General features: G+C 47.4%; 1 protein-coding gene across 1 annotated transcript; it reads right to left on the reverse strand.

Moving 5' to 3' along the window:
- Window positions 1-1,058: 1,058 nt before the first annotated feature.
- CELA1 (chymotrypsin like elastase 1) lies at window positions 1,059-19,331 on the reverse strand. Its single transcript, XM_045365270.2, has 8 exons — window positions 19,270-19,331; window positions 18,484-18,566; window positions 16,432-16,532; window positions 15,248-15,373; window positions 14,556-14,692; window positions 12,838-12,983; window positions 2,291-2,440; window positions 1,059-1,211 (listed from the first exon to the last, which is right to left on the reverse strand). The coding sequence occupies exons 1-8, from the start codon at window positions 19,307-19,309 to the stop codon at window positions 1,194-1,196; spliced, it is 801 nt and encodes a 266-aa protein (XP_045221205.1). The 5' UTR covers window positions 19,310-19,331; the 3' UTR covers window positions 1,059-1,193.
- Between the last annotated feature and the right edge of the window lie 1,771 nt (window positions 19,332-21,102).

A 21,102-nucleotide genomic window follows, 5' to 3' on the forward strand; every position in this document is an offset into this window, starting at 1 on the left:
TGGATTCAAGTTTTCCTGCCTCAACCTCTTGAGTAGCTGGGATTACTACGCCCAGTGGAGTACCTGCCACTACGCCCAGCTAATTTTTGTATTTTTAGTAGAGACAGGGATTCACCATCTTGGCCAGGCTGGTCTCGAACTCCTGACCTCGTGATCCACCCACCTTGGCCTCCCAAAGTGCTGGGATAACAGGCGTGAGCCACTGCAACCGGCCCACTCGGGAACTTTTTTTTTTTTTTGAGATGGTCTTTCACTCTTGTTGCCCAGACTGGAGTACAATGGTGCAATCTTGGCTCAGTGCAACCTCCACCTCCCGGGTGGAGGCGCCCACCACCACACCCAGCTAATTTTTGTATTTTTTTTAGTAGAGATGCCCACCACCACACCCAGCTAATTTTTGTATTTTTTTTAGTAGAGATGGGGTTTCACTATGTTGGCCAGGCTGGTCACAAACTCCTGACCTCGGGTGATCCACCCACCTCAGCCTCCCAAAGTGCTGGGATTACAGGCGTGAGCCACCGCATCCAGCCCACTCGGGAACTTTTTAAAGCACTCTGTGCCTTCAAATATAGTAAATATCCACAGGAATAGGGCAGATGGACAGATTAGTGGATAGGTAGATCCTAAAGTAACCCAAAATGTATAACATAAAACTACTCTCACTGGGTTTGTGTTGTGGACTGGTAGAGGTAGCAGCAAAGGGAAGACCCTGCCCACAGATGTGGTGAAATCCAACTTGGATCCTATAACTGCATTTCTTCTAAATCAGTGGTCCCCAACTTTTTTGGCACCAGGGACCAGTTTCATGGAAGACAATTTTCCACGAACCAGGGTCGGGGATGGTTTTGAGATGATTCAAGGGCATTGTATTTATTGTGTACATTGTAATATATAGTGAACTAATTTACAACTCACTATAATGTAGACTCAGTGGGAGCCCTGAGCTTGTTTTCCTACAACTAGACGGTCCTATCTGGAGGTGATGGGAGACAGTGACTGATCATCAGGCATAGGGACCCCTGCTCTGGAGGGCTTAATTACAAATAGACACAGTATGATAATGTATATCCAGTTTTATTTGCTTTTCTATCAATGGCTCAATAGTCTTTTAGAATGTTTTTTACTTGATGATCGCAAGTTCTGTTGCAGATCTAAGAACCATTTTGGGAAGGTCATTGGACTCAGGAAAATGTTCAGTTGGAGGCAATGGTCTGAAGGAAAGACAGTTATGTCCACAGTCAGTAACTCCTGCCTACCTCCTTTCTTATTTCCTCAGGGCTCCAAGTTAAGTATGGTTTTGTACTGGGTTTATGGGAAGTTGACAGGGTGTGGAGGACAGGGCGGCAGGAAGTCAGCCTCAACTGTGATAGGACAGCTCAGTGTTATAGGTACATACCCAGAACACAGTGGCAAAGACAGACCTTAAAATGGCCGTGAGCCAAGATTAATACACAAGGCTCCAGAATGTGTTTGAAGGGTGGAGGGCACAGTGAAATGTGTTGTGTGGCCTTTCTACCAGGTCAGTGTAGGCAGAGCCTCACCTAACTCTCAAGCATTATTTAAGGTGGTAAAACCTTTCGAAAATTAGAGTAGGCTTGGCGCTGTGGCTCATGCCTGTAATCTTAGCATTTTGGGTGGCAGGTGGATCACCTGAGGTCAGGAGTTCAAGATCAGCCTGACCTACATGGTGAAACCCGATCTCTACTAAAAATACAGAAAAAATTTAGCCGGGTGTGGTGGTACATGCCTATAATCCCAACTACTTGGGAGGCTGAGGCAAGAGAATCACTTGAACCCAGGAGGCAGAGGCTGCAGTGAGCTGAGATCAAGCCACTGCACTCCAGCCTGGGTGACAGAGTGAGACTCCGTCTCAAAAAAAAGTTAGAGCAAATTATCCTAATGTCCTTAGAAAGACCTTGTGGGAGAGGAAGTCGGTGCCTCCTTCCCTTGCCTAGGAGTACGCAGGCCTTTCAGAACCTGTTTTTCCCTGGGCTTCGACTTAGGAAGGCACTGATATGTGCCTGGTTCAGATTTGATGTTGCCGCTGTCCTACCCTAAGCAATAAATAATACAGTGAAGTCTGCTCTGTGCGTATGTGGAGGGGAGGGAATTCAGGATGGCAGCATTATTGAGGGAAAGTATGCTATGGAAGGAAGGGAAGGGAGTAAACACATGAATGTAGTAAGGAAGGTGATGGCTTGCCCAGTCCATCCAACTTTTGTTCCCCAACCCAGCCAGTGTGTGGGTCTCCAGGTGACCCCATTTCAACCCATCATTTGAGAGGACTCACTTTATTTATCCAGGAAATGTAAGCAGAGACCCGGGTGAAGACTGTAGGCTTCCTGGAGACATTACAACCCTGCTTGGACACAAAGCTGGTCACTCCGTGGACAGAATACTTGCCATTCACCAAGCAATGGAGGGGACCCCCAGAATCACCCTGCAGGGAGGAGAAACAGAGTCCTAACACTCCAGATCTTTGGGCTTTTGCTTGCGCTCCCCCCGCCCCGTGTCTCTGGTTGTGAAATTCTGTACAGTTTTAAAGCTCCAATGCAAATCTCCACTTCCTTCATGTCCCCACAATCAAAATGAATCTCTTCTTCCTTTCTAAACAACCACAATACTTCTTCTCTTTTGCTGCACTTCTTTCATGTTCTGCCTTGTATTTTGGTTTCATAATTTGTTTCTGCCTCCCACACATGTCTATGAGCTTCCTGAGACAAAAACTCTTACCAAGATCTTTCCTCTCCACAATGCTAGCATAGAACTTCAAACATCTAAAGTTCAATTGCTTTTATTGGCTTAAATTGAACTTAGGGTGGCAAAAATAGGGCATTCTAATAATTTCTTTATCCCCAGCATTTACACCAATGGGTATAATTAGACCAAGTATTTAGACTTGGTAGTCAACACATGCTAAACTAAACTGGAATGAAGAGGAAAGTGATATATTGGGTTACGTGCTCAATTGGGAACCTGGGTTTATGGACTATGTTCTTGCCTCCCTCTTACTCAGCTTCCAGAATGCCAGATCCATAATGCCATACATAAAACGGGAAGATACTTCTCTGGAAAAACTGAACAGCCCGCCAGGCGCGGTGGCTCACGCCTGTAATCCCAGCACTTTGGGAGGCTGAGGCAGGTGGATCACGAGGTCAGGAGATTGAGACCATCCTGAATAACACGGTGAAACCCTGTCTCTACTAAAAAATAAAAAATAAAAAATATTAGCCGGGCGTGATGGTGGGCGCCTGTAGTCCCAGCTACTCAGGAAGCTGAGACAGAAGAATGGCATGAACCTGGGAGGTGGAGCTTGTAGTGAGCCGAGATCACACCACTGCACTCCAGGCTGGGCGACACAGTGAGACTCTTGTCTCAAAAAACAAAACAAAACAAAACAAAACTGAACAGCACAAGAGGAAAGACCTAAAGATACTGACATTGGAGGTCCTCCACTAAAGTGGCCCAGCCAGATTGCCTGACAGAGAATCCACTATTGATGAACCCTATCTAAGGCTCAGAGCTACCAATCAGCCCACCCATTCTGGATAAAAATACCACCCCCACTCTGAAAAAAGCAGATGGTTAAGGATCCCTAAACATCTAAAGAATGCCTCTAATATAAAAATAAAGATTGAAACAAAGAAACAAGGAGCTAAATAAAAAATGAAGGCAACCAAGACTATGTAGGGAGAAGAAAACAAGCAATAAAACCATGACTAATAGGCCAGGCACGATGGCTTACACCTGTAATCCCAGCACTTTGGGAGGCTGAGGCAGGCAGATCACCTGAGGTCAGGAGTTCAAGACCAGCCTGGCCAACATAGTGAAACCCCATCTCTACTAAAAATACAAAAATTGGCCGGGCATGGTGGCACATGTCTGTAATCCCAGCTACTCAGGAGGCTGAGGCAGGAGAATCACTTGAACCCAGGAGCTGGAGATTGCAATGAGCTGAGACTGTATCACTGCACTCCAGCCTGGGCGACAGAGCAAGCCTCCATCTCACAAAAAAAAAAAAAAAACACGACTAATATGCATCCATGATATAAGAACGGCATACTACCAAACAGAACATTCAGACAGCAAAAAGAGCCTTTGGAAATTATAACTTTGATAGATTTAGAAATGATAGACTAGAAGAGTTGGAATATAAGTAGAATAAACAAGATATAGAGAAAATAAGAGGACCAGCTTAGGAGGTAAACATGTGAATAACAGAAATTCTAGAAAGAGAAAAGAAAATAGAGTGGGAGGAAATCAACAAATAAACAACATTTTCTGGATCAAAGGTCTGGAGTTTCCAGGAAAACCCACCCATTAAGTGTCCCTCACAATGAATGCAAATAGATCCACATAGACCACTAGGTCAAGAGAAGATGATACAGGTCACTTAACAAATTAGTGGAGAGTGTGTGGGGTTGAATTAATGAAAAATTGACTATATTAAGCAAATAAAAAAGATAATTATTAACAGGGAAAATTGAAAAGTTGTGCAGCGAGGACTGACCATGGTGGTTTAGGACTGTAATCCCAGCACTTTGGGAGACTGAGGCAGGAGGACTGCTTAAGCTAAAGCCAGGAGTTTGAGACAAGCCTGGGCTACAAAGTGAGACCCCCATCTCTATAAAAAAAATTTTTTAAATCAGCTGAGTGTGGTGGCATGTGCCTGTCTTCCTGGCTACTAAGGAGACTGAGGTGGGAGGATTTCTTGAGCCCAGAAATTCAAGGCTGCAGTGAGCTGTGATTGTGCTACTACTACACTCCAGCCTGGGAGACAGAGTAAGATCCTGTCTCAAAAAAAAAAAAAAAAGTTATGCAGCAAATGAAAAGTAAACCTAGAATATATCACATGATTTTGTTGCAAATAGTATTTGGTATAATCATAGTAAATACCGAATGTTGATCTAACCAAAGTATTTTGAGAGGTTGAGGTGGTGATCAGAAAATGTCATGCTTGGAGGGCAGGTATATGTATATAAAAAATAAAGAGAATCACATCTGCCATAATGTCTCAACTGAAAAATAGCAGTGTAAGTATATAATTTTAAAGATATAGATGTAGACACCAAAAGAATCAGCTGAAGAGTTGAAAGTGGCCTCCTGTGGGGTGGGAGAACTAGAGTAGCTATTCTTTTCTGTTATTGAGCTCCATAATCTTATTTGTCAACTTAAGCTACAATAAAAAGTAAAACTTGGGGCCAGGTGTGGTGGCTTACACCTGTAATCCCAGCATTTTGGAGGCCGAGGTGGGCAGATCACGTGAGGCCAGGAGTTTGAGACCAGCCTGGCCAACATGGCGAAACTCCGACTCTACTAAAAATACAAAAAGAATTAGCCAGGTATGGTGGCACATGCCTATCATCCCAGCTTCTGAGGAGGCTGAGGCACAAGAACCCAGGAGGATGAGGTTGCAGTGAGCTGAGAGCACCCCACTGTACTCCAGCCTGGGCGACAGAACAAGACTCTGTCTCAAAAACAAACAAAAGTAAAACTTAAAAAAAAAAAAACTAGGGAAAGAGACCAAATTTTCAAATTGGGGTAATTCTGTGTGTGTGTTTGTTTTGTTTTGAGACGGGAGTCTTGCTCTGTCACCGAGGCTGGAGTGCAGTAGTGCCATTTCGGCTCACTGCAACCACCACCTCCCAGGTTCAAGTGATTCTCCTGCCTCACACTCCAGAGTAGCTGGGACTACAGATGTGCGGCCCCATGCCCCGTTAATTTTTTTTTTTTTTTTGAGACGGAGTTTCGCTCTTGTTGCCCAGGCTGGAGTGTAATAGCATAATCTCAGCTCACCGCAACCTCCACCTCCCAGGTTCAAGCAATTCTTCTGCCTCAGCCTCCCAAGTAGCTGGGATTACAGGCATAAGCCACCACACCCGGCTAATTTTGTATTTTTAGTAGAGATGGGGTTTCCCTATGTTGGTCAGACTGGTCTTGAACTCCTGACCTCAGGTGATCCACCCACTGTGGCCTCCTAAAGTGCTGGGATTACAGACATGAGCCACTGAGCCCGACTTTTTTTTTTTTTTTTTTAAAGACAGAGCCTCTGCCCAGGCTGGAGAGCAGTGGTATGATGATAGCTCACCGCAGTCTCAATCTCAGCTCAAACAATCCTCCCACTTCAGTATCCCAAGTAGCTGGGACCACAGTGTGCGCCACCTTGCCTGGCTAATTTTTTAAATTTTTGCAGAGGCAGGGTCTCCCTATGTTGCTGAGGCTAATCTCTAACTCCTGAGTTTAAGTGATCCTCCCACCTCAGCCTCCCAAAGTGCTGGGATTATAGGCATGAGCCACCGTGCCCAGCCAGGGGTAATTATTTTAAAGTGGAACTACCTGTACTCCACCCTAACTGCTATTTAGGAAAGGATGTTTTCTTTAGATTATTGTACTCAAAACAAAACAGTCTCTTCCACCTAAATTCTATTAGAGATTTGAGAGTATTTCAGGGGCTAGAGGAATGATAGATAAATGAATTGCATATAATACTATTGTCTTGTACTAATTGACCTGAAAAGAGACCAAGCCTCTGGAGAGCTGGAGGGTGGGGCTGAGGATTTTAGAGCAGAAGGAACAGTTGGAAGAGAACTCAGTGGGGATAGGCTGATTGAAATGGGAGATTCTAAGTGAATCCACTCTGAGGAGAAGGGTTGGAGACCCAGAACTCTGAAAGCCCAGAAGACACAGTATTTGAGAAACTCCAGTGGGGAGGACCTGGGGACACAATTGCCTCCGAGAATTGTCAATTTGGAGTGGCAGCCAGAAGAAAAATACTCGTTTTTTAGAGCTCAGGGCTTATGGGAGAGCACAGCCATGTGTATTCACTCAGAAAGGTTAAACCTTAGGAGGTTATAGGTGAAGCTGGCTGATGAGGGCCTAGAAGAGGTTGCATTATGCATTAGTCTCTCTATTTTCCCCCTTATTCCCAGGTAGAGTCCCTGGGATACAGGACTTTTAAATGTTAATACCAGGAAAGTCTAGGGCAAACTAGGATGAATTGGCTAGTTTATTTCCATGGTTCTTTGCACTCATACACCCAAAAAACTTTTTAATCTTTTTTTTTTTTTTTTTTTTTTTTTTTTTTTGAGACGGAGTCTTGCTTTGTCACCCAGGCTGGAGTGCAATGGCGCGATCTCGGATGACTGCAAGCTCCGCCTCCCAGGTTCACACCATTCTCTTTCCTCAGCCTCTCTAGTAGCTGGGACTACAGGCGCCCGCTACCACGCCTGGCTAATTTTTTGTATTTTTAGTAGAGACAGGGTTTTTACCATGTTAGCCAGGATGGTCTCGATCTCCTGACTTCGTGATCTGCCCACCTCGGCCTCCCAAAGCACTGGGATTACAGGCATCAGCCACTGCGCCTGGCCTAACCCTTTCATTTTATAGTTTCAGCCAGCCTGCCAGCCTCCTGCCAGCTTCCTGCCAGCTTCTCTCTCTCCTCCATCTAGTTTGGACCTTGCAGTTGATCTGTAATCCTGTCCTTTTACCCCAATCATACAGGAAACTGTCTTTTGAGTAAAACAGAGTGAATCATATACCCATGTGGTCATAGTCTGGTCTCCAAACAACCAATCAGCAACATCTTGGAAGACAATCCTCCCATTCACATTAACTATTCCAGACCCATACAACCCTGTCCCCTTCATTTTCAGCAGTCAAATTGACTCCTCCTAGTTCATGAGTAACTACAAGCAATAATGTAGAACACCTGCCAATGTTCGGCTCCCAAATCCTGCAAACTTTTCCATGTCTGTGTGCACATCTGGTATCCCTCTTCAGAGCCAGCTCCATCTGTGCTCTTAGTTCCATATCTTTATTCTCCTGTGGGATCTTGTGCCATCCATTATTATTATTACCTCTCTCTGACTCTACAGGATTCTTTCCTTTCTGCCTATTTATGCACTCAGTTTTCTTTTCTCTTTTTTTTTTTTTGAGACGGAGTCTCACTCTGTCGCCCAGGCTGGAATGCAGTGGTGCGATCTCGGCTCACTGCAAGCTCTGCCTCCTAGGTTCAAGCAATTCTCCTGCCTCAGCCTCCTGAGTAGCTGGGATTACAGGCACGTGCCACCATGCCTGGCTAATTTTTTGTATTTTTAGTAGAGCAGGGTTTCACCATGCTGGCCAGGCTGGTCTCGAACTCCTGACCTCATGATCTGCCTGCCACGGCCTCCCAAAGCACTGGGATTACAGGTGTGAGCCACTGTGCCCGGCCAATTTTTTTCTTTTAGAAGATCCATTCCCTCCATGACTTGCTGTCCTTAAAGCTACCAGACATTTTTGTTCTTCCTTTTTTTTGTCCTCTTTTGAGACAGGGTCTCACTCTGTTGCCCAGACTGGAGTGCAGTGGTGCAATCATAGCTCACTGCAGCCTAGAACTCCTCGGCTCAAGTGATCTTTCCACCTCAGCCTTCCAAGTAGCTGGGGCTGCAGGTGCACTCCACCACATCCAGCTAATTTTTTTTTTTTTTGAGACAGAGTCTTGCTCTGTCGCCCAGGCTGGAGTGCAGTGGCACAATCTCTGCTCACTGCAAGCTCCACCTCCAGGGTTCATGACATTCTCCTGCCTCAGCCTCCCCAGCAGCTGGGACTACAGGCGTCTGCCACCATGCCCGGCTAATTTTTTGTATTTTCAGTAGAGACGGGGTTTCACCGTGTTAGCCAGGATGGTCTCGATCTCCTGACTTCATGATTCGCCCATCTCGGCCTCTCAAAGTGCTGGGATTACAGGCATGAGCCACCGCACCTGGCCTAATTTTTAAAATTTTGTAGAGATGAAGTCTCCCTATGTTTCCCAGGCTGGTCTCTAACTCCTGGGCTGAAGTGATCCTCCTACCTCAATCTGCCAAAATCTTGGGATTATAGGCATGAGCCACTACACCCGGCCAGTTATATTTCTTATTGCCTCTTTATTCCTTACCCTTCAGACAAGCTTCTGCCCTCACCACTCCACTGAAACAGCTCTTGCCAAGGTTACAATTGCCAGAGTGGCCACTTTCAGCTCTTATCTACTGTGGCTTCTGGGTGAATTGTATATTATGTGATATCTGTAAGTACTTCCTGAGATTTCATAATACCCTTATTACCAGATTTTTATCTTACATGTACTTCTCCTTTCTTAGATCCTAGTGGTTTCTTTGTCCTCCACCTATCCCTGAAACACTCAAGTATTTATGTGCTGACAGTTCGTTCCCAACCCACTGCTCTTTTCTCATTCAACAGTTTTTCCCTGGGATGGGATCTGATTTGTTCTCAGTGGGTATCTCTAGACCAGCTCTTCCCCGAGGCCCCACTCTTTCTATCTAATTTCTTGGCCAGGCGTGGTGGCTCATGCCTGTAATCCCAGCACTTTGGGAGGCTGAGGTCAGGAGTTCAAGACTTAGCCTGGCCAACATAGGGAAATCCCATCTCTGCTAAAAATACAAAAATTAGCCAGGCGTGGTGGCACATGCCTGTAATCCCAGCTACTCAGGAGCCTGAGGTAGTAGACTCACTTGAGCCCATGAGACAGAGGTGGCAATGAGCTGAGATAGTGCTACTGCACTCCAGCCTGAGGGTGAGAGAGGGAGACTCAAAAACAAACAAACAAACAAATAAAAAAAGACAACAAATTTCTTACCAGTTGCTATACCTGAATCTCAGGTATAGATCTCAGACAAAGCTTGTCCGGAACCAGAGTCATCATCTCTCTCAAACTCTGTAAATCTTGTCTCAGGGCAACAATGCCCTCCCCCAAATCACTTAAACCAGATGCTTGACTGTTGTTCGAGATCCTACTCCTTCCCTCCTCCGGTTCCTGTCACCACTGCCTTAATTCAGGCCCTCAAACTTCTTGCCTAGATCATTGCAATAGCCCTCTAGGCAATCTCCCTGCCTTTCTTGCCTTCTTCAAAAACATGCCTAAAGAACACTTCTAAAAGGTGAATCTGGTTGTACTAGTCTCCTGTTCAGAAGTCTTCGATGGCTTCCCAATGCCCAAGAGATAAGATTCATGTCCCCAAGCCTGGCATTTGAAGCCCTGAGTTGTACGGCTCTTGCTTGCCTCTCTAGTCTTGCCTCTTGACATTTCCTAGTATGGTGGTAGCTTCTATTCTAGCCCAGGGGTCGGCAAACCTCTTCTGTTAAGGGCCAAATAGTACATATTTCAGGCTTTGCAGGCCATACAGTCTTGGTTACAACTACTTTGTGTTGTAGTACAAAAGCAGCCATAGGCTGGGCATGGTGCCTCATGCCTATAATCCCCGTATTCTAGGAGGCCAAGGCAGGAGGATTGCTTGAGGCCAGGAGTTCAAGACCAGCCTGGGCATCATAGTGAGACCTTGTCACTACCAAAAACAAAACAAAATTAGCTGGGTGTGATGGCATGTGCATGTGATCCTAGCTGCTTGGGAGGCTGAGGTGGGAAGATCATTAGAGCCCAGGAAGTTGAGGCTGCAGTGAGCCAAGATGGCACCACTGTACTCCAGCCTGAGTGATGGAGCAAGACCTTGTCTCTTCAAAAAAAAAAAAAAAAAAAAAAACCATAAACAGTTGTAAATGAGCAACTGTGACTGTGTTCCAATGAAATGTTATTTATGGGCACTGAAATTTTATATATTTTTCATGTGTCATGACATATTATTCTGATTTTTTTTCCTTACCATTAATAAATTAATAATCCCAGCCTGGGCAACATGGTGAAACCCTGTCTCTATAAAAAATACAAAAAATTAGCTGGGTGTGGTGGTGTGTGCCTGTAGTCCCAGCTACTAGGGAGGCTGAGGTGGGAAAATCACCTGAGCCCAGGAGGCAGAGGTTGCAGTGAACCATGATGGTACAACTGCACTCCAGCCTGGGCAACAGAGTGAGACCTTGTCTCAAAACAAACAAACAAACAAACAAAAATATATATATACACAGAGAGAGGGAGAGAGAGAGAGAGAGCCAGGCGCGGTAGCTCACACCTGTAATCCCAGCACTTTGGGGGCAGAGGCAGGTGGATCACGAGGTCAGGAGTCCGAGACCAGCCAGTTTGAGACCAGCCTGGCCAACATGGTGAAATCCTGTCTCTACTAAAAATACAAAAATTAGCTGGACGTGGTGGTGCGTGCCTGTAATCCCAGCTACTCAGGAGGCTGAGGCAGGAGAATTGCTTGAACCCGGGAGGCAGAAGTTTCAGTGAGCTGAGATTGCGCCACTGTACTCCAGCCTGGGTGACAGAGTGAGACTCCATCTCAGGAAAAAAAAAAAACATACACACACACACACACACACACACACACACACACACACACACACACACATATAAGAATAGAAATGTAATAACCGTTCTAAGCTCATGGGTCATACAAAGCAAGCAATGAGCTAGATTTGGCTTGTGGACCTCCAGCCTCTGCTCTACTGTAGCCTTAGGGAATGCCCCATAATTCTCTATATACTCTAGGTTGTTTCTTGGCCCCCTGCGTTTATTCATGCTGTTCCCTCCCTCTGAATGTCTTTTCTCCTTTTTGCCTGGCCTATTCCTGTTTACCCCTCAGGACCAGCTACAGATTCTACTTTCTTGGGGAAGGCAGGTCTTTTCTAGCCCCAGTAGGTAGAGGTAAGTACCTACCCTTGGGCTTCCCTATCACCCATGCACATCCTGATTATTAACACTTAACCACACTGTATTACAATGTTCTATTGTGTGTCTGTGCCTCTAGTTCCTTTACTTGACACTGTTTGATCCATCTTTGTATCCTCAGCAGTTAGCACAATGCCTGGCCTATAGTAGATACATAATGAACAGTTGTTAAACTGCACTAAGAAATCTAGGGTGGGGCATGGTGGCTCATGCCTGTATTCCCAGCACTTTGGGAGGCCGAGGTGAGAGGATCACTTGAGCCCTGGAGTCTGAGACCAGCCTGGGCCACAAAGCAAGACCCCATCTCTATCTTAAAATAATAATAATGATAAAACTTAAAAAGAGAAATCTGTAAGATGGTTTGTGGCTGATTGATCTTGTCAAAATAGAGGAAGGTTATATTTGTTATATATAAGCTATTATAAAATTATTTTGTGCACTTTCCCTTATCAAACTCACCTGTACATACCACCAGAAATATCACTGGGGCAAAGGGACGGTGGTGGAGGAACTGCAAGAGAAGTTGGACTGATGGGTGAGGGGAGGCAGGGTACTGCTTATACACCATCACAACCACCTCTCCAGGCTTGCTCCATCGCTTCCATTAAAAAATCTAGGTAACAAATTCAGCTGGGCGTGGTGGCTCACGCCTGTAATCCCAGCACTTTGGGAGGCCAAGGCGGGCGGATCACTTGAGTCAGGAGTTCGAGATCAGCCTAACCAACATGGAGAAACCCTGTCTCTACTGAAAATAGAAAAAATTAGCTGGGTGTGGTGGCGCATGCCTGTAATCCCAGCTACTTGGGAGGCTGAGGCAGGAGAATTGCTTGAACCCGGGAGGCGGAGGTTGCTGTGAGCTGAGATCGTCCCATTGCACTCCAGCCTGGGCAACAAGAGTGAAACTCCATCTCAAAAAAAAAAAAAAAAAAATCTAAGTAACAAATTCTAAGAACACACACATATACCAACAACAACATACAAATGTTGGGCCACGTACAAACTTTGAAGTGAGGGCATTGAGCGAGATACAATTTTAAGGTTCCTTTCAACTTTGAGTTTCTGTGTGTATAGAGTTACCAGCACAGAATCATTCTCACTTAGATGCCAGAGTAGAAAATTGAGTCTGTGTCAGACTAAGAGTAAGTGTGGAATACGGAGGTGAGGAAGAGGGGTAGAGGGATAGGCAGAGAATGGTGGCATCTGGGGTGGGACTTCTGACACCCCCTGCAAGTGTTCACCTGGCATCCGGAGTGAACTCCATCTCCACCAGCACACACCATGGTGTTCTTCACAGTGGAGCCCCAGTAGGAGGAGCTGGAGCAGATGGCGTAGTCCACAGAGGGCAGATAAGCCTGCTGCAGGGTCTGGGCCAGCTGCCCATTGGCTGAACAGGACACATAGCAATGGCGGTCAGCTCCAAATGTTGTCCAGTGGAAAAACCTTCCACCCTTGCCACACCTTCCCAAACTCTCGTGAAAGCTGAACTCAGGGCAAACTCCTTCTCTCTGCCTGTTGCGTGTGGTGGATCCTTCTGTCTTCTCTCTTTATATGGCTGCACAGGACCCTTCCCTCAGGGAGGCAGCCTTGCTTACTGTACCTAGGCTCCAAGTCACCAACCCTACTCCTGCTCTTTCCACTCGTAGATAACTTAGTTGTACCATGGAATGGCCTTATTTGTGGATGATTTATCTGTCTGTTCCGTTTCCTCCTGCAAGCTCCATGGAGCAGAACTGGGATTGTGCATGCTTGTTTCCATTTCTTTTTTGAGATGGAGTTTCACTCTTGTTGCCCAGGCTGGAGTGCAATGGAGCAATCTCGGCTCACACAACCTCTGCCTCCCAGATTCAGGCAATTCTCCTGCCTCAGCCTGCCGAGTAGCTGGGATTACAGGCATCCACCACCATGCCTGGCTAATTGTGAAATTTTAGTAGAGTTGGGATTTCTCCATGTTGGTCAGGCTTAAGTGATCCTCCTTCCTCAGCCTCCTGAGTACCTGGGACTACAGACTCATGCCACCACGCTCAGCTAAGGATCCTTAATTTCTTTGGACCTTGGTTTCCTCATGTATAAAATGAAGGGCTGGCTGGATGCAGTGGCACATGCCTGTGATCCCAGCACTTTGGGAGGCTGAGGTGGGAGGATTTCTTAAGCTCAGGAGTTTGAGGCCAGCCTAGGCAATATAGTGAGATCCCATCTTTACAAGAAAATTTAAAAATTAGCTGAGTGTGGTGGTACATGCCTATAGTCTCAGCTACTCAGGAGGCTGAGGTGGGAGGATCACTTGAGCCTAGGAAGTAGAGGTTGCAGCTGAAGTGGGAGGATCACTTGAGCCTAGGAAGTAGAGGTTGCAGCCTGGGTGACAGAGCGAAACCCTGTCCCTAAATAAATAAATAAATTTTTTTTTTTTTTTTGAGATGGAGTCTCGCTCAGTTGCCCAGGCTGGAGTGCAGTGGTACGATCTCGGCTCACTGCAAGCTCCGTCTCCCGGGTTCACGCCATTCTCCTGCCTCAGCCTCCCAAGTAGCTGGGACTACAGGCGCCCGCCACCACGCCCAGCTAATTTTTTGCATTTTTAGTAGAGACAGCGTTTCACCGTGTTAGCCAGGATGGTCTCGATCTCCTGACCTCGTGATCTGCCCGCCTCAGCCTCCCAAAGTGCTGGGATTACAGGCGTGAGCCACCGCGCCTGGCCATAAATTAATTTTTAAAATGAGGGGCTGGTAACAAAAAAAATTATCTGTGGTAAAGTCTTTTTTTGTTCTAAGAGTCCATGAATCTGTCAAGTATTTCACAGCCCATTCTTAGCTTGATATAATGCATCAGTTATTGTATCTATGGTTCCTTTAGCTCCTGGTCTCTGGCCATAAGCACCTAGGACCACAGAAAAAGGTGCCTTAGAAGCTCAGCTACGTAATCAAGATCCCCGTGGTGGATTGTGCCAATGTAGGCAACTTACTCTTGGTCCTGCCCCAGCCTGTGATGTAGCAGGGACTGTCGTTAGCCAGGATGGCTCCCTCCTGGGGCAGAACACCCAGCTGGACATAGCTATTGAGGGTAACGCTCTGGGCCAGGCGCAGCAGGGCGATGTCATAGCTGCAGGAGAAAAGGAGACTGCTCACTCATGGGATCAGCTCTTCCCTGAGGTCAGCATATATACTGGCCCTCTTTCAGCATTTGTATCCTTGTGCAATTGGAAAGTGACGATTTTGAAGAAGGACGGGGCTCACTTGCTAAGCCTCAAACTAGAGCAATTACAGTTTAACAGGTAAACATTCTATGTTTAACAGCAGCATCTGCTGGTGGGACATTGGTATTGCAGCCTAGCGCTGACCTTTGCAAGGCAGGGAAGTTGAGAATGGGGGAATCCCAAAGTGTTGGGATTATAGGCATGAGCCACCGTGCCTGGCCCAGAACGTAAATTCTCAAAGTCCTCCTGGATGAATGAGCCAGCTCATTGCTCCCTCTAGGACATGGTGCCCTCTCTCAGGCTCAGCTCGGCTCCTTAACTAAAGGCCAGGCCAGGAGTCATTGTCCAGGCTTCAGGCCATGCAGTCCCTCTAGCTCTCTGAAAGAACAGGTGAAGGCAGCCAGTTGTTGGCTAGTCAGGCCTCACTGCCCAGCCCAGGGCCAGCTTGGACTTGCTCCTACCCGGCAGCCACGTTATTGCTGTTCCAGTATGGATGCACCACGATCTTCTGTACACTCACGTACTGCTCGGTGCCATCGTTCTGGCTCAGGTTATGGTCTCCAACCACCACGCGGAAAGTCTTCGGGCTGGCGTGAGAGAAGGAAGTCTTGAGTCATCCAGGGGACTCAAACCTTCTCTTTCTCCCACTTAGAGAAAAGTTGGAAAACCATCCTTTTATTATTATTATTATTAAAGAAAAGTTCTTTTTTTTTTTTTTAAGACATGGGGTTTTGCTGTGTTGCCCAGGCTGGCTTCAATCTCCCAGGCTCAAGTGATCCTCCCACCGCAGCTTCCCTAGTAGCTGGGACTACAGGTGTGAGCCACTGTGCCCAGGTTTTCTTTCTTATCTTAGGACAGGAACCCATCTCACCTGGTCCAGGTAGAGGAGGGATATAAGACTTTCCAAAATGAGAGAGTAACAAGCTCTTTCATTCCCTAATTGACTAACTTGTGGAAGTGAAAAAAACTACCATCACTTTCATTTTCTGAGTTTAACATCATAGGCTGAATATCTTGTAACCTGGGAGAGGTGTAGTGCACATAAATGAAATAATGGCTCTCAGGCACCAATATTTTGAAGGAAGCATAGACTTCTAGGCTGGTCATTTTTAAAGTGTGGTTCCTGGGCCAGTAGCATGAACATCACCTGGAAACTTGTTAGAAATGCAAATTATCAGGCCTCACCCTGGACCTACCAAATCAGAAACTCTGCTGGGTGGGGCCCAGCAATGTGTGCCTTCCAGGTGATTCTGACACATGCTGAAGTATGAAAACCATTGCCCAAGACAAATAGGAAAAAGTAGTCACCAGTCAGATGTTGACTAAGCACTTACATATTTACTCAATCCTCACAACATTTCTACAGAGTAAATGTTCTTAGCCCATTTTAGAGATAGGAGAATGGGAGCATAGTTGCCCAAGGCTACATAGCTAGAATTTAGTGGAGCAAGATTTGAATTTGAGCTTCCCTGGCTCCAAAATTTGTACTTTCACCGTACTACCTCCCTGCAGGCCCTGAACAGGAAAGGGCCACTGCCCAGTCCCTGAAGTGCTGTCCAGAGAGGGCAGAGTTATGTTATCTTTCAGAAGGGTCAGCCCCTTCCCCTTCCAGGGGCCCAGGAAAGCTCGTCTTTGTTTTTCTTACGAATCCACGCAGTGAGCAGCTGTCATCACCCAGTTCTGTCTGATGAGGGTCCCTCCGCAGGTGTGATACCAGGAACCTCCAGACAGGTACTGGAGGGAAATCTAGATGGGGAGGAAAGAAAGAAGGGATAGGTTGGTGTTTCTCAAAAGGTTTTGCCCCAGGTCGGACGCAGTGGCTTATGCCAGTAATCCCAGCACTTTGGAAGGCTTTGGCAGGAGGATCAGTTGAGCCTAGGAGCTGGAGACCAGCCTGGGCAACATAGTGAGATCTCACCTCTACATCAAAAATAATTAAATATAAAAGACTTTGCCTTAAACTACATGTCACCTCCTTAAAGTCCTGCTGTCCTTCAAAACATTCTCTTTCTGGGCTAGGGATGGCAAATAGGTTTCATCTGACCTGCCAATTACTACTAATTGGTTGGTAGTGGCCACCTGGAGTGTGGCATTGATAAGGGGTGTGTAGATGCTTCTGGGGTCAGCAGGAAGGGATGCTCCATCATTTGGTGATGTTTGCTGTGTACATGAATGAAGAGTAAAGGCACACAGTGTATTTGGCATTATCTCTCTAGGTTGTTGCAATGGACCTAGAACCCATTGCAACTCCTTTTTTGGAACTCCTACCTCTGTTCTCCCTTAAAGAGGAACTATAGGCCGGGCACCATGGCTTACGCCTGTAATCCCAGCACTTTGGGAGGCCAAGGTGGGTGGATCACGAGGACAGGAGATCGAGGCCATCCTGACCAACATGGTGAAACCCCATCTCTACTAAAAATGCAAAAATTCGTCGGGCATGGTGGCACGCGCCTGTAGTCCCAGCTACTCGGGAGGCTGAGGCAGGAGAGTCGCTTGAACCCAGGAGGTGGAGGTTGCAGTGAGCCAATATCGCGCCACTGCACTCCAGCCTGGTGACAGAGCGAGACTCCATCTGCTCCCCTGCTCCCCCCACCAAAAAAAAAAAAAAAAAGAGGAACTATAGCCAAAGATTTGCTCCATCACCTAAGCCCCACAGGCTTAGGTCTCCAGAGCTCTACCTTCAGTGTTTTCAAGACATCTCCTGAATCCCCACTTCAGGGACTACTTAGAAATACCAATGGGAGGCCAGGCGCGGTGGCTCACGCCTGTAATCCCAGCACTTTGGGAGGCTGAGGCGGGCGGATCACGTGAGGTCAGGAGTTTGAGACCAGCTGGCCAACATGGTGAAACCCCGTCTCTACTAAAAATACAAAAATTAGCTGGGCATGGTGACAGGCGCCTGTAATCCCAGCTACTCAGGAGGCTGATGAAGGAGAATTGCTTGAACCCAGAAGGCAGAGGTTGCAGTGAACTGAGATCATGCCATTGCACTCTAGCCTGGGCAATGAGAGCAAAACTCCATCTCAAAGAAAAACAAAAGAAAGAAATACCAATGGGATGTTCATTTTTATCAGTTCATATCTCTTCCTCTAGCACCTCATATTATGTAATAGCTCTACTCCTGAAAACTGGGGCTCAGACTTTTATAAGCTGAAACTCTGGTTGCAGTGATATCCTCTCAAAGTGTGGATCTTCGCCACTTAATTTGCCAGGTTTACATGTTTAGATTGCTTAAATCAGGGCCCAGCTGCCCTGTTAGGAAAGTGGAAACTCTAAATAGCCAACTAAGTCGCATGCTGTACGTGTGTGTGTGTGCACGCGTGCAAGCATTGTGACACACACAGTGTGGCAGTGTAGAGTGGTGTGCATGTGAGTTTCAAGGTATGTGGAGTCCAAGGTGTGTGTCTGGCACCCAGTCTTTCTTGCGTGGCACAAGTGCTGTCGCTGGGAATACAAATGTATCTTGTGTTTGGGTGTGTGCCTTGAAGAGGGAGTGTGGTTCGTGTATAAATACCCTCCTCCAAGCCCTTTTGCATTTAGAAAACCACCTAAGCCTGATCCCATCCATCTTTAAAATCTAGAACCTAGACAGTTGGAGAGCTGCTTGTTGATAGGGACATACACAAACACACACACCTTATGTCATGCGCTGCGCTCTTATTTGGGTGGAAGTCTGGGGCTGGGAAGGAACACCCACCTGAGAGGGCCATGAATTCCTCCCGGCCTCAGTCCCTCCCACTACGCGGGCGTTGGTTTCCGGAAAGTCCTGGGTGCTGTGTCCTTTGTGGGGCAGAAGAAAAGTGAGTGATGACTAAGCGTGGGGTCAGCCAGGGGTAGGGGTGGGGGGTGGCGGTTGTGTTTTGAGGAATGTTGGCCTTGTCTGCAAATTCACAGCTCCTCTCTAATAAATGAGGGGCCCAGCTGTGAGTTCTCTGAGTCCCTTTTGAAAGCAGGGGTGCCTGGGTGCCTTCTGTTTCCCCCGGGTGTTCCCAGAACTCTGGCATGCTATGAAGGACCTCTCTTAAACCACCAGACTAGGCCCCAGAGGCTCCTTGTGTGCTCCTCCTTGCTCAAGATCACCCTTTGGCCTGAAGAGACCCCCCCATTCTTTGACCCCCCCCACCCCCCTAATGCTTTGGCAGGATTCTCCAGCGTGCAGGGCCTGCAGTGCACACCCCAGCCAGGTACCTGCTGAGGAAGTCCTCCTGTCAATGGGGGTGGTGGGGAAGCCCAGGGACCCACCCCACTACCAGAAGGGGCTTCTCTCTGCTTTGTGGCCCAGGGACCTGCCACCCAGAGGGGCCTGAATAGCCAGTGGCCCTGATCTTTTCTATCTTGGCCTCCAGGAGAGTAAAGGACACTCTGCAGGCAGAGCGTCCCACCTGTCCTGGGACAGGGTGCTGGCCTGGGCTTAGGGAAGATTTGCTGACCCTCCTGCCCAAGTCCCCCTCCCTGTAGACTTCAGGCCACATGATCCACTTACCATAAAGGACCAGGGTTGCGAACACCAGGAAGCGCAGCATGTTGCCGATGGACTAGACCACTGCCCTCTTGCTTGGACCAAGCCCTCTTTATACTCCTCTTAGCAGCAGCTTTGCTGACCGTCTTCTTGCCAACTGGCAGGGCTGAGGGTGCAAGGCAGGGAAAATCACAGGTGACATGGAAATACAAATGAAAGTATTTCTTTTCAAGTAAACTAGTGTATCTGTTATTCAAAGACAGAACAAGGCCAGAGCTGAATTAATCATCTGCTTTTAATTGAAAAGCAGCCAACAAACTCTTTTTCAGAAATAAGATGGAGAACCAGGGCTGGTTTTTCCCTAAGGGAGCACCCCTCATCATCCATCACTCCCTCATTGTCCTCAGTGGCACCGTAATTGCAGAGACTTGCCCCGTGCACTAGCAGCTGGAGGCCGGGGGATAGTGGAGGAGGGGGCAGTGGTTAGCAAGGGCAAGGAAGACACAGCAACTCTCTCTGCCCAAAGAGGGAGATGGCACATGCCCCCAGGATGCAGGCATAGGTGTAAATGCAGACACAAAAGCCAAGTAGATGCAGTGGAGAGAATTCTGGGGGAGGAAAGTACTGAGAAACAGGCTTGGGCCCTTTCAGATGGAGAGCCAAGAAGGGGCTCCCAGAGGAGAATGTGGGGCAGGGTAGAGGAAGGGATCCTCGGGATGTGAAGACAGTCTGAGGGCTATGAGGGTAGATGGAGGGTGAAGAGCAGAGGGAGAACGAGGAGCCGAGGTTCCTGCAAGAGATGAAAGGCTTTGTCACAGTTTGTAAAAGAAAGAAAAAGGAGGCCGGGCACGGTGGCTCAAGCCTGTAATCCCAGCACTTTGGGAGGCCGAGGCGGGTGGATCACGAGGTCAGGAGATCGAGACTATCCTGGCTAACATGGTGAAACCCGTCTCTACTAAAAATACAAAAAACTAGCCGGGCGTGGTGGCGGGCACCTGTAGTCTCAGCTACTTGGGAGGCTGAGGCGGGAGAATGGCGTGAACCCGGGAGGCGGAGCTTGCAGTGAGCCGAGATCACGCCACTGCACTCCAGCCTGGGAGACACAGCGAGACTCCGTCTCAAAAAAAAAAAAAAAAGAAAGAAAAAGGAGTTGCAGACGGGCGCAGTGGCTCACGCCTGTAATCCCAACACTTTGGGAGGCTGAGACGGGCAGATCACAAGGTCAAGAGATCGAGACCATCCTGGCCAACATGGTGAAACCCCATCTCTACTAAAAATACAAAAATTGGCCGGGCGCAGTGGCTCACGCCTGTAATCCCAGCACTTTGGGAGGCCAAGGTGGGCGGATCATGAGGTCAGGAGATCGAGACCACCCTGGCTAACACGGTGAAACCCCGCCTGTACTAAAAAATTACAAAAAATTAGCGGGGTGTGGTGGTGGGCACCTGTAGTCCCAGCTACTCGGGAGGCAGAGGCAGGAGGATGGCGTGAGCCCGGGAGGCAGAGCTTGCGGTGAGCTGAGATCATGCCACTGCACTCCAGCATGGGCGACAGAGCGAGACACCGTCTCAAAAAAAAAAAAAAAAAAACAGAAAAAAACAAATAAAAATACAAAAATTAGCTGGGCATGGTAGCGCACTTCTGTACTCCCAGCTGCTCAGAAGGCTGAGGCAGGAGAATCACTTGAACCCGGGAGGCGGAGGTTGCTGCACTCCAGCCTGGAGACAGAGCAAGACTCTGTCTCAAAAAAAAAAAAAAAAAAAAATTAAATAAATAAATAAAAGGAGAGAGAAAGGAGTTGCACTGTGCCTTGAGGTGGGCAGAGGACCCTTGGGTTGGCCACAAAATGATCAGAGC

Source organism: Macaca fascicularis, chromosome 11, assembly GCF_037993035.2.
Source record: "Macaca fascicularis isolate 582-1 chromosome 11, T2T-MFA8v1.1".
Taxonomy (NCBI): domain Eukaryota; kingdom Metazoa; phylum Chordata; class Mammalia; order Primates; family Cercopithecidae; genus Macaca; species Macaca fascicularis.